Genomic DNA, 13,738 nt, shown 5'->3' with positions numbered 1-13,738 from the left:
AAACAGACATTCCCAGAGGCAGGAATTTGTTCTGATGTTTTTTTCTACCAAGGTAGAAAGAAGAATGAAATGTAGTTGGTGAAATTCAGTGAGATAATGATGGGAGTGAAAAGCAGTACTCAAAGCAATATCAATCTCTGAATTACTCTTCTCACCACATTCCAGTGAGGTTGAAATAGGAAGATAGTGTAGATTGGCTGAAAAGAGATGGCACGGGAGGGAAGTTTTGAATTTTGTGAGGCAAAAGGATCAGATCAGAGGGACGTTGGGTCATCAGGAAGGCTGTGATCAAGATCACAGGGATTGGGCCAACTTGTTCATGCTCTGATGGATAGTTTAAGCTCACATGCAGAAAGGGGGGACCAAACAGAGACTCTGAAAGGAAAGTTCAAATGGAAGAAATGGAATGAGTAAGTGAGCTGAGAATACTTGGAGCAAGGAAGACCTGAAAACAAAATAGGGAAATCACGTTGCTGGAAGTTTACTTAAGACAGAGGAAAATGGAACATTTCTAAGGGGTGCAAGTACAACAGACCATTAATGGACATGGAATTCCACTTGCCTAACATTAAGTAGGACAGTGCTTGTGTGAAGGGTGTGGAGGACACAGTACTGATTGTTTTTAATGAATGTGTATGAAGAACAAGATAGGATGTGTCTCTGAACATTGCAGAGACAAAAGGGCGATCTCTAGACTTTGCATGCCTCAATAAAATAACTTCAATCTATGCTCTATGTCTCAAACCATCCTCCTGCCTGCCTCATCCCGTGCCGTCTAGAACAGAATCTGCATGACCACATCGGCTTTATCATTTACCTCAGGACTGAAGGAGAAACAAGTCATTCACAATGCCTCAGAAGAAGGAAGCAATTAAAACATACTCTAATGTTGCTCTAGAGCACAAAAAAACACGGACTTTTTCCTTGGAAACCCTATGACAAACAACTTCCCAGTTACAGAAATACTTATTGATCATTTTTGTTTCCTTCCTGGCCCAAGGATAATTTGGGATCCATTTTGCAAATCTTTCTTGAATCCCAGGAGTTTCACTTTTCTAATTGGTCTGCAATGTGGAATCCCAACAAAAGCCTTTCTAAAATCCATCTGGACTGCTTTGAAAACTATCTCTGTGAAGCTGCTTGACCTGCTGAGTCCTTCCAGCAGACTGCTGCTCCATATTGCAGTCTCTGCAGTCTCTTGCATCTGCAGTGCACTCAGCTCTTTGCACTAACACAGACATGTGGCTCTTTTAATACCAGTTTAAGATCCTGATAGCATAACAATTTTTAACACTTACTTTACCCAAGCCAACTAAATAATTCTGTTCCCCTTAACTATGTGACCTCCCCACATTGACGTTCAGGGATCTATATGTTCAGATTCATTGCTTCGTGCAGTTTCACCTTCAATTACGGGTTTCCAAGTGGACAAGAAGGTTTTACGTGATTTACATTGGTGGCATTATTGATCCAACCATGGATCTAGCCAAACAACTGATTGATAATTGTTGTCTCGGAAATGTTATCCACTGGATTCTTCACCCTTCCCCTATCTGGTCCACGTGCCCTTCACCTCTCCCCTAATCGTCCCCATTACTGCCCCCCTTACAGATCAGATTACGCATCAGTGGCCTTTGTCTGCTCACTCATCACCTCCAGTAGCTGTCTCCACCTTCACCCTCATCTTTCTCTGCCCCCCCCCATCCAAGTCTCTATCTGTCCTTCGTCATCTGCTTATCTGCTTCTCCTATTGCCCACCTGTCTCTGGTCTCCCAACTCCTCCCCTCACCTCCTCTATCCGGCTCCACCTGCCTGTCATCAGTTACGTCTCCTCAGTTCACCCATCACAATTTGGTTCCTGTTTCACCTTCCTCCCTCTTCCCCTTTATATTCACTGTCTGTCCATCATCCTCAGTCCTGATGCAGGTGTTCAATGTGACATGTCAACAATTCCTTTCCTTCCACAGGCGTTGCTGACTTCCTCCAATACGGTGTTGTTGCCTCATCTACCAGATAATGTGGTTCATACGATTAGTCTTCAAAGTAATAGAGCCACAGTATTCAGAATCACTTGTTCATGCGTTTATTAAGCTGACAAACATGAATATTATTGCCAATAATGAACATATTACAGCAGCATTTGTGACAGGTGTTGTGCTGAGAAGTTCAAAACAAATCAGTTTCAAGCTCAATCTCTCTGTGTATCAACCCCAATACCTCCTACACAACAGTCACTTTGGCAAACTATTACTGACCTCCCCTATTCCTTATCAGTAATTTTAGTTCTAGTGTCTTTTTAAGAAAACCTTAAGATTCAAGCTCTTGTGCTTTTTCCCTCAGGAAACCGCTAATTCGAGACTTCAATATAGAGATCAGGTTTTTTTTTCTATCCCTGTGCAATACTTTTTAAAATATAAACTAAAATCCTTTGATTATAATATCTTTTAAATAGATCTGCTGATCATTGGTTATTATTTATAATTAATAAAATAGAGCTAACATCTCTGATAATTACACTTCCATTTCTCAGAAATTCACTTGATAGAGAAAAGATAAATATTAAAGTTCCAACATTACAATGGAGACAAAACTTTGCATTGATTCTAAAGTGTCTCAGGTGACCCTGAGGTCATGAATGAAAGTTGCAATATAAATGTAAATATCTCTTTAGTTTTACAATATACGGAAACAAAAGACAGCTTAAATAACTCTTTAAAAATGATCATAAAATTAGGTTACATATTTAGTTCAGCTTCCCCAAAACTGGCTGAATCAACCCAAAGAATTAAGGAGTTTTTAAGCATCCAGTGCAATCTTGATTTTTCCTTAAAAGTGAGATAGAAATTGCCTCCCTGATCAAATTGAAAGAACCATCCTTGGGAGATTCCATGAATTGCACTCATTTTGTAAGTCTTCACGAAGTCTCTTAAAATTCTTATGTTTGCTATGTTTTTTACTAAAATATTTAATATTCAGTGGATTCCATTTAATTGGGCCAACAGTCATTTGGGGCAGCCACTTATTTTGGACAACTCTTAAAGAACAAAAACTAATTGAGAACATTGCCAGGATTCCCTTTGCTTATTTAGGACATGATTCTGCTCAATTGGAGCAAGAAACTATTGCCAAACAGGTTCTAAATAGCATCAGTTATGCACACTTGTGTTGCTATTAGACGTTACATTGTGCTTTTCAAGCAAGCAGTTTTTAAATAGCGTCACTTGCGTTTGCTTGTGTTCAGAAGGCAGGGAATTTTTGTCACTGATAGTTGGTGAGAAGTGAGCTGTAAGACAACTCAGAACTGTTTTGATCACTGCAGTTTCAAGCATTCATGCTTGGAGATACCAGAAACTGGTGGGAGTGAAAATGAACAATTTTGCTTCTTCAACACTTCAAGTTAGGAATGTTTCAATGAAAATGAAGAGTTGGAGGATGCAATTGATGATAGTATTGTATGAAGGCAGTCTATTATCTGCAGTAGGTATTTGCACTGATTTTGTTTATTGCATACACTGGATGAATTTCTCCTTCAATATCTATTTGGGGAACTAATACACAGATTTATAGTATTATAGTACTATTGGTAGTTTTCTAATTTGTTCTGCATTTCCTTTAAGTGCACTATTTGTTTCTCAGTTTGTGTTTTTTTTTATACTTTTTAACTATTTCCATAAAGCTTTGGCTAATTGGGGCAAAATTTGCTGGTACTGCTGTGTCCCAATTAATCAGAATCCACTTTACCAAAACTGAGAAATCTGTACAAAATAAAATGGTAAATGGTTCAGTATGGTTTTGTAAAGTCATTTTTGATTACATTAAGTCAGGTGGTGGATAAAACCACCAGATTAAAAGTGCTCACTGTGTGAAAACACCTTCCTATTGTATAAATCAAACTGTACCAGATTGCAGCGTTTTGATCTATTATAACAGCATAATAAATAGAAGCAGCAACAGGCTGCTCAGCAGTTTGCCATTCAATAAGATCACAGCTCGCTGGTTAACTACTTGCTACATTCTGGCACTAATCCCTTGTTGATTTCATCCATTTCAAAGAATTATCTCCACTAACCTTGAATATACTTAGGGGCTGAGCCCTAAGAGCCCTCTTGGTAGAGAGCTCCAAAGACTCACTATTTCGGCCCCAAATGACAGCTCATAGTCGATGACTATCTCTAGCCAGAGGAACCATTATCCCTGCATCTGCCCTGTAAAGAACCTTGGAAATCTGTAAGATCATCACTCATTCTTCAAAACTCAGGAAACCCTCACCTTACTCCCTCCTTATTCACAAACCCTCCATGCCAGGAATCAATCTGGTGAACCTCGATAGCATTCCTTCTATCGCAATGGTATCTTTCCAAAGAGAGGGAGAACTTGTGACATGTCATGTGCCTGTAAATAATATTCCAGGTGCAGTCACTCTATGTCGCTGCAATTTGGAGCAAGGCATCTCTATACTGTTCTCTGGGTTCCCAAAGGCCAATATGCAGTTTGCTTTTCCAATTGCTTGGTGTGCTGATAAATGAAATTCCAGTAATTTATTTACAAGGACACCCAGGTCCATCTGAACACAGCACCTTTCAATCTCCCCTTTATGAAGATGTACGTATCTTTTCACACAGCGAGTGGTGAATCTGTGGAATTCTCTGCCACAGGATACAGTTGAGGCCAGTTCATTGGCTATATTTAAGAGGGAGTTAGATATGGCCCTTGTGGCTAAAGGGATCAGGGGGTATGGAGGGAAGGCTGGTAAAGGGTTCTGAGTTGGATGATCAGCCATGATCATACTGAATGGCAGTGCAGGCTCGAAGGGCTGAATGGCCTACTCCTGCACCTATTTTCTATGTCTCTATGTTTCTATGTTTTCCATTTTCGTTTCTACCAAATTGGATGATGTTGCAGTTCTCCATGCTCTCGTCCATTAACTTAGCTTGCCTATACTATCCTGAAATGTCTCTAGCCCCTTACAACCCATACTATCACCCAGCCTTGTATCATCAGCAAACTCAGATATATTCATTCGGCCCTGATATCTAAATCATTAGTGTGGTCTGTGAAGATATGCGGCCTCGGAACCAGTACCTGAGGCATCCCATGAACCATAGCCTCCCAACCCAAAAGTGACCCATTTATTGCATCTGCTGTTGTTTTGTTACTGCTCATTGACCAGTCCTCAGTCCATGGCAGTATATTGTCCCCACTCCTATGCTTCATGTTGCTTCATGCTGAATGTTGCTTCATTCACCTCTTGTATAACTGATTATCTGTAAGCCCACTACACAACAACCCTCTGCGTCTTCTACTTGTTAAACCTTGACACAGTATATAGGATTAATTTTTCTGCCCAGCACAGTAAGTCTCTGATAATCCGGCATCTTGAAACTTTAGTGCTAGCAGGTGAGCAGACTACCTGGACTATTAGATGGCATTTCTATTAGTACCCTAACACACTTTTAGATAATATTTTTACAGATATTACACAATATAATAATCCATTATTTTCCAGTGAACCCTGTAAGTTTAAAGCAAATGTGGGAAATGTGGCCCTAGTTAGTGGGAACAGAATGAGGGAACCAGACACCTGGTGCATCAGAAGACAGCAAGGGAACTGGAGGTCTAGTGAGCGGGAAGGTTGGGTGGGAACTGGGAGATCTCTAAATGCTCCATAACTGCAAGGTTGTTAATGAACCCTTTCTCATTACATAAAACCAGATCTAAAATAGCTTGTTCACTCTTTGGTTAATACACTAATCTAGAAAAGATCTCTCAATACAGTCCATAGTTTCAGAATTCATGCTATTACTGTTGGGTTTGCAATGTCTGTATGTAGACTAAAGTTACTTGTGTTTCCTAGGATGCACCCCTTAACTTCCAGATCACACAATGCCACCATTTACCAGCACTGGATGGTCCATACAAACCTCCCACCTCTATCATCTTCCCTGTGCTGTTTACATCAACCAAATTGCTGCTACTTTCCAATTTCCAGAACTCTGATCCTCTCTCTTTGTCTCATTCCATATCTCAAACCAGCTTCAAATTCTTTCCCATTTCGTCATACATCCTAGAATATTTAATATCCTTGTTCATGGCAGATCTTATACTTGGTAAGCTTTAAATGAATGTGAGAGAAAACCAAAACAGCAGAATGTTTAAAATCTAGTCCAATGCCAAACTGGACGTGGATGAAAATTGTGTCACATCATTTTAAAATAGGTCCACAAGGGCGAAGCTGAAAGCAGATGTCACATGCGATACTGTCTACTGATTGCTAGGCCCTGGGTTGTCACCTGGTTTAACAGGGTCCATTTTAGAGGATTTGTTAGGAAATAACTGGTGATTCCATCAAGAATGGTTCCTGGGGTAGGGAAGGGACCTTAAATCATGAATTATGTGAAGCCAATAAAAGGAGATGCAAGGAAGGAGAGGGAATGAGAGAAGGAAAGAGAGAGAGAGGGGGAGAGAGAGAGAGAGAGAAAGATAGAGTGAGTGAGATAGAGTCATAGTCATAAAAGACATACATTACAGCAAAGAGACAGGCCCTTCAGCCCATCTTGAGTGCAGGTCAGTGGGACTAGGTGAGAGTAAGAGTTTGGCATGGACTAGAAGGGCTGAGATGGCCTGTTTCTGTGCTGTGATTGTTATATGGTTATATGGTTATATAGTCTGACCTGCACCCAAACCATAGTGCTCCAAACCCCTTTCATCCATGTACCTATCCAAATTTCTCTTGAACGTTGAAATCTATCCTACATCTACCACTTACACTGACAGCTCTTTCCATACTTTCGCACCTCTCTAAGTGAAGAAGTTCCCCTTAAATATTTCACCTTTCACCCTTAACCTATGACCTCTAGTTGTAATCTCACCCACCCTCAATGGAAAAAATCTGTTTGCATTTACCCTATCTACCCTATCTATACCCTTCATAATTTTGTATACCTCCCATCAATCGTCTATCTTCAATGTTCTAGGGAATAACCTGTAATAACCTATTCAACTTCTCCTTATAACTCAGGTCCTCAAGTCCAGGCAACATTCTTTTAAATTTCTCTGCACTCTTTCAATCTTATTTACATTATTCCTTTATGTAGGTGACCAAAACTGCACACAATTCAGTACTTCAAATTAGGCCTCATCAACGTCTTATACATTTCAACATAACAGTCCAACTGCAGTACTCAATGTATTGATTAATGAAGGCTAATGTGTCAAAAATTTTTTTTGACACCTTATCTACCTGTGATGCTACTTTCAATGAATTATGGACCTGTATTCCTAGATTCCTTCATTGCACCACACATCTCAGTGCCCTACTGCTCACTGTGTAAGACCTACCCTGATTGATACTCCCAAATTGCAATTCTTGTTCACACTTGTCTCCATTAAATTCCAGCTGCCATTTTTCAGCCCATTTTTCCAGCTGGTCCAGACCTCCAAACTTTGATAGTCTTCCTCGCTATCCACTACACCCCCAATTTTGGTGTCAACTGCAAATTTCCTAATCCTGTTTACCACATTATCATCCAGATCATCGATATAGATGACAAACAACAACGGACCCAGCACAGATCCCTGCAGCACACCACTAGTCACAGGTATCTAGTCAGGGAGGCAACCATCTACAACCTGTCTCTGTCTTCTGCTGTGAAGTCGATGTCTAATTCAATTTACTACCACATCTTGAATGCCAAGTGACTGAACCTTTTTGCCCAACCTCCCATGAGGGACCTTGTCTAAGGCCTTGCTAAAGTCAATCTACAATAGACAATATGAACTGCCTTGCATATGAAGATTAACTTTCCTGATAACTCCTTCAAAAAACTATAAGATTAGTTTGACGCAACTTACCATGCAAAAACCAATTTTGACAATCTAAAATTAGTCCCTATCTATCCAAATATCATACCTATATATCCAGTTCCTTAGAACACCTTCCAATAACTTTTCCACTACCAACGTCAGGCTCACTGGTCTATAATTTCTTGGTTTATTCTTAGAGCCTTCCATAAACAACAGAACAATATTAGCTACCCTCCAGTTCTCTGGCACATCACCCATGGCTAAGGACCTTTTAAATATCCCTGTTAGGGGCCCCTGCAATTTCTGCACTACCCCACCCCCAATAGTATCCAAAGCGGTATATTTATTATTGAGAGGAACGGCTGCAGGGGTACTCTGTACTGGTTGCTTGATCCCTTTCCCTCTTCTGGTAGTCACCCAGTTACCTGCCTCCTGCAACTTAGGGTTGACAATTTCCCTGTAGCTCCTATTTATCACCTCCTTATTCTCCCGTATGAACCAAAGGTTATCGAGCTGCAGCTTCAGTTCCTTAACATCGTGTTCAGTGTACATCGCGCAGAAGTAGTTACCTGGAAGGCTGGAGGTCTTCTAAAGTTCACACATCTCACACAAGAAACATACCTGTAACTCTAGACCCATTCTCAGTGCACTAGAATTGTAGTAACAGAAATAAAATTTACTGGAAACTTACTTAGAACTTCTACTTGCACTTCTCCAAGACCGTTGAACCAAAGGCGGATTCGTCTAACAGTGTCCGCTCCAACAGTGGCCGCTCCACTTACACCTCCTTTCTTTTTACTGGCTCAAACAATGACTCACTCCTGATGAGATTTGCTGTTTCCAAATGGCTCCTGTCCTGTAAGATGTCGCTCTCTTACTCAGAAGAAGTGGACTGGAGTGGAAATGAGGAAAATGAAGAATTAGAAAATGGATAAATGAAGAAACGAGGAGAATGGAGAATTAGAAAAAGAGAATTAGTTAAATGGGTGGCAGGATGGTAAAGGAGGAGTAAGAGGCAAGAATGTGGATTTTGGGTTGTTTTGGTTTGTTTTAAATGTTAGGTTGGACCTGTTGGATTTAAAGCCCATGAAGCAATATTTTGAGGTAAGTCTGGTATGTGATCTGGAAGGGGACTCGGGGATGGTGCTGGTCCATATCCTGTCCTCTCTTATTCTGCCCAGAGTTACCATCTGTGGTTGTGGGCTTCTATCGAATTAGGTTGGGCAAGTTGTAGAGGTGTGAGCTTTACCACGGTCCCAGACAGTGTCAACAAAGGTCAATGCAAAGGAAACAGAGATTCATGTCATAGAAGAATAAAAAGTGTGCTGAGATTTTTTTCACCTGACATTATAGGGTCTGGAACTCACTAATTCAAAGGAGAGTAGTGGTAGAAGCAGATACAAAAGAGTCATTCAAGAGACACATGAATATACAGAGAATGGAGAGATATGGACAATATGTGGGCAGAAGGGATTAGTTTAATCTGGAATTTGCTTCATCAGTTCAGACCAACATCATCAGCTGAAGGGCCTGTTCCTGTGCTGTTCTAAGTCCTATGTACTGCACATTAATATTCCCTGGTTTACCTGGTGGATGATGTTTGGACAGGCAGCAAGAAACACATCAGTGAAGTTGGTGATGGGGCAGTGAGGCTGCTCAATCCTTGTCCCATTAAAACAAATTACCTGCTTTTCTTCCTTTCTGATCAATGCCCTATTAAAATCTCCACCTATTTCTTTCTCTAGAATCTCAGAACCATCACCCTCACCCCTCTAAATCTAGCCTCTTTGCTCCAATTTACAAAGGCCAAATCTGGTCTCATCCAATCCCAATCACATGATGTAAGCCCCATTTTTCCAAAGATGTTTGGACCTTGTACCTTCATTTGTGTTCTCCAGTAGATAATGAACCTACTTGTTCAGGTCTCCGTAGCAACACGAACACCTCATTCTTGGTTCATTAATTTTGGAGCTGGTGTCATGAAGGTCTAGAACTACAGGGAAAACACAACTCCCACAAACCCTGCTACCCTCCCCCCCAAATCCTATGAGTTGTCACTATTACTTTGTCTTCATATTGATCCAGTTAACTTGAATGGGGCAGCTGCAGCACTGTGGCATCACGAGGGAGTCAGGGTTGCTGATTTGCCTGCAAGCTTGCTTCCGAAATGGGGCTGAGGCAGTCTTTGCAATGCTGGTTGCTGCTCTGAGTAATTACAATACTGGGGATCCAGGTCGCCTTTGTCACTGGCACACCTACTTTCTTCAGATCAGCACCATCCAGATTCCCGACCACCTGAATAGACAATAAGCCATTAGAGAGAACATAGTCAAGTGTTCGATTACTGTGTATCTTGGTCAATCATCAGCTCAAACGCTTGATGCATATCCTACTCCGAGGAGCTTCTTCAGCATCTTCATTTAATAGCTTTTCCTAATCTGATCAGTCATCACCAAGAAGCAGCGTGTCAAAGCAGCACCATTATATGTTTGAAGCATTTAAAATCATTCAATCCAGTTTAAGATCTTTCTGACTCACGTGCATAAAAACACTCAAATACATACTGTATGTCCTATACAAGTGCATAATACGCAGAATGTAAATAGCCTGAAACATAGATCATCATAGAGTTGTCATGGAAACAGCCCTACTAAGCTCCCATTTGCACAATCCTACTTTAAAAATTAATCCTATTTTGTTCTCCCCACATTCTCATCAACACCTATTGATTTCCACCACTCCTCAACACAATTCTCAGAGGGTAATTAACCTACCCATCCACTTCCAAAGTCGTGGCTGTAATTAACCTGAATGCGCTAATTAGGAGTAGTCCAGAATTCCTAGTGTGACTGCTATGGAGATGATGGATTTTGACTCTGAGCTCGTGGACTCCATGAAAAATCCAACACTGGAGCCCACTTGGAATGGCAGCAGAAGAGGTCTCATTCTCAAAGCAACTGACCAAAGTTCTAATACTGCCTTAAGTCTCCTATATGCCAGTACACCTTAATTACAACAATCAATAAATAATAACAATGTATACAAACAGACTAGAACAGCAGTGAGCAACTTGATTCAGGTTTCTCTTGGTTGCTGATATTTATCGTTATGATAGCTGCCTCTATGTGTGTACTTGTGCATGTGAGTTTGTGTCTGTGTATATTTCTATTTGCAGCAACACACACAAAATGCTGGAGAAACTCAGTAGGTCAGGCAGCATCAGTAGAAAGGAATAACTGTCGAGGTTTTGGGCCAAGACTCTTAGAAACATAGAAACATAGAAAACCTGCAGCACAATACAGGCCCTTCGGCCCACAAAGCTGTGCCGAACATGTCCCTACCTTAGAAATTACTAGGCTTACCCATAGCCCTCTATTTTTCTAAGCTCCAAGTACCTATCCAAAAGTTTCTTAAAAGACTCTATTGTATTCGCCTCTACCACCGTTGCCGGCAGCCTGTTCCACACACTCACCACTCTCTGAGTAAAAAACTTAACCCTGACATCTCCTCTGTACCTACTCCCAAGCACCTTAAACCTGTGTCCTCTTTCAGCCCTGGGAAAAAGCCTCTGACTATCCACATGATCAATGCCTCTGATCATCTTATACACCTCTATCAGGTCACCTCTCATCCTCTGTCGCTCCAAGGAGAAAAGGCCGAGTTCACTCAACCCGTTTTCATAAGGCATGCTCCAAAATCCAGGCAACATCCTTGTAAATCTCCTCTGCACCCTTTTTATTGCTTCCACATCCTTCCTGTAGTGAGGCAACCAGAACTGAGCACAGTATTCCAAGTGAGGTCTGACCGGGGTCCTATATAGCTGCAACATTACCTCTCGGCTCCTAAATTCAACTCCATGATTAATGAAGGCCAATACACCGTATACTTTCTTAACCACACAGTCAACTTGAACAGCAGTTTTGAGTGTCCTATAGATTTGGACCCAAAGATCCCTCTGATCCTCCACACTGCCAAGAGTCTTACCATTAATACTATATTCTGCAATCATATTTGACCGACCAAAATGAACCACTTCACACTTATCTGGGTTGAACTCCATCTGCCACTTCTCAGCCCAGTTTTGCATCCTATCAATGTCCTGCTGTAACCTCTGACAGCCCTCCACACTATCCACAACACCTCCAACCTTTGTGTCATCAGCAAACTTACTAACCCATCCCTCCACTTCCTCATCCAGGTTATTTATAAAAATCACAAAGAGTAAGGGTCCCAGAACAGATCCCTGAAGCACACCACTGGTCACAGACCTCCATGCAGAATATGACCTGTCTGCAACTACTCTTTGCCTTCTGGGGCAAGCCAGTTCTGGATCCACAAAGCAATGTCCCCTTGGATCCCATGCCTCCTTACTTTCTCAATAAGCCTTGCATGGAGTATCTTATCAAATGCCTTGCTGAAATCTATATACACTACACCTACTGCTCTTCCTTCATCAATGTGTTTAGTCACATCCTCAAAAAATTCAATCAGGCTTGTAAGGCATGACCTGCCCTTGACAAAGCCATGCTGACTATTCCTAATCAGATTATACCTCTCCAAATGTTCATAGATCCTGTCTCATTGGAATGTACCTGTGCAGAACTCCACACAAGTATCCCCTGAACATTTGCCATATTTCTTCCGTACTTTTCTCTGAGAACATCTGTTCCTAATTTAAGCTTCCAATTTCCTGCCTGATAGCTTCATAATTCCCCTTACTCCAATTAAACACTTTTCTAACTTGTCTGTTCCTATCTCTCTCCAATGCTATTGTAAAGGAGATAGAATTATGATTATTATCTCCAAAATGCTCTCTCACTGAGAGATTTGACACCTGACCAGGTTCATTTCCCAATACCAAATCAAGTACAGTCTCTCCTCTTGTAGGCTTATCTACATGTTGTGCAAAGAAACCCTCCTGAACACACCTAACAAACTCTACCCCATCTAAACCCCTTGCTCTAGGGAGATGCCAATCGATATTTGGGAAATTAAAATCTCCCATCACGACAACTCTACTATTATTACACCTTTCCAGGATCTGTTTCCCTATCTGCTCCTCGATATGTTACTATTGGGCAGCCTATAAAAAACATCTAGTAAAGTTATTGACCCCTTCCTGTTCCTAACCTCCACCCACAGGGACTCCATAGACAATCTCTCCAAGGTGTCCACCTTTTCTACAAATGTGACACTATCTCTGACCAACAGTGCCATGCCCCCACCTCTTCTGCCTCCCTTCCCGTCCTTTCTGAAACATCTAAAACCCGGCACTTGAAGTAACCATTCCTGTCCCTGAGCCATCCAAGTCTCTGTATTGGCCACCACATCATATCTCCTAGTACTGATTCACGCTCTAAGCTCATCCGCTTTGTTCACAATACTTGTGTTAAAATAGACACATCTCAAACCATCCTTCTGAGTGTGTCCCTTCTCTATCACCTGCCTATCCTCCCTCACACACTGTTTCTAAGTTTTCTTTATTTGTGAGTCAACCGCCTCTTCACCAGCCTCTTCAGTTCTGTTTCCACTCCCCAACAACTCTAGTTTAAACTCTCCCCAGTAGCCTTAGCAAACCTCCCCGCCAGGATATTGGTCCCCCTGGGAATTCATGCAACCCGTCCTTTTTGTGTAGGTCACACCTGCCCCAAAAGAGGTCCCAATGATCCAGAAATCTGAATCCCTGCCCCCTGCTCCAATCCCTCAGCCACGCATTTATCCTCCACCTCACTCTATTCCTATTCTCACTGTCGCGTGGCACAGGCAGTAATCCCGAGATTACTACCTTTGCGGTCCTGCTTCTCAACTTCCTTCTTAACTCCCTGTAGTCTTTTTTCAGGACCTCTTCCCTTTTCCTACCTATGTCGTTGGCACCAATATGTACCACGACCTCTGGCTGTTCTCCCATTTCATCAGGACTGGAAAGGAAGGGTTA

General features: G+C 41.6%; 1 protein-coding gene across 1 annotated transcript in view; it reads right to left on the bottom strand.

Moving 5' to 3' along the window:
• Positions 1 to 9,933: 9,933 nt before the first annotated feature.
• Positions 9,934 to 13,738, bottom strand: part of opn4a (opsin 4a (melanopsin)) — a 58,556-nt gene continuing 54,751 nt past the window's right edge. The window contains exon 11 of the mRNA XM_072282971.1: positions 9,934 to 10,098. Within this exon, the coding sequence (XP_072139072.1) occupies positions 9,934 to 10,098 (165 nt within the window). The remainder of the gene's footprint in view (positions 10,099 to 13,738) is intronic.

Source organism: Mobula birostris, chromosome 18 (genome assembly GCF_030028105.1).
Source record: "Mobula birostris isolate sMobBir1 chromosome 18, sMobBir1.hap1, whole genome shotgun sequence".
Taxonomy (NCBI): domain Eukaryota; kingdom Metazoa; phylum Chordata; class Chondrichthyes; order Myliobatiformes; family Myliobatidae; genus Mobula; species Mobula birostris.
This window is presented reverse-complemented; position numbering and strand designations above follow the sequence as displayed.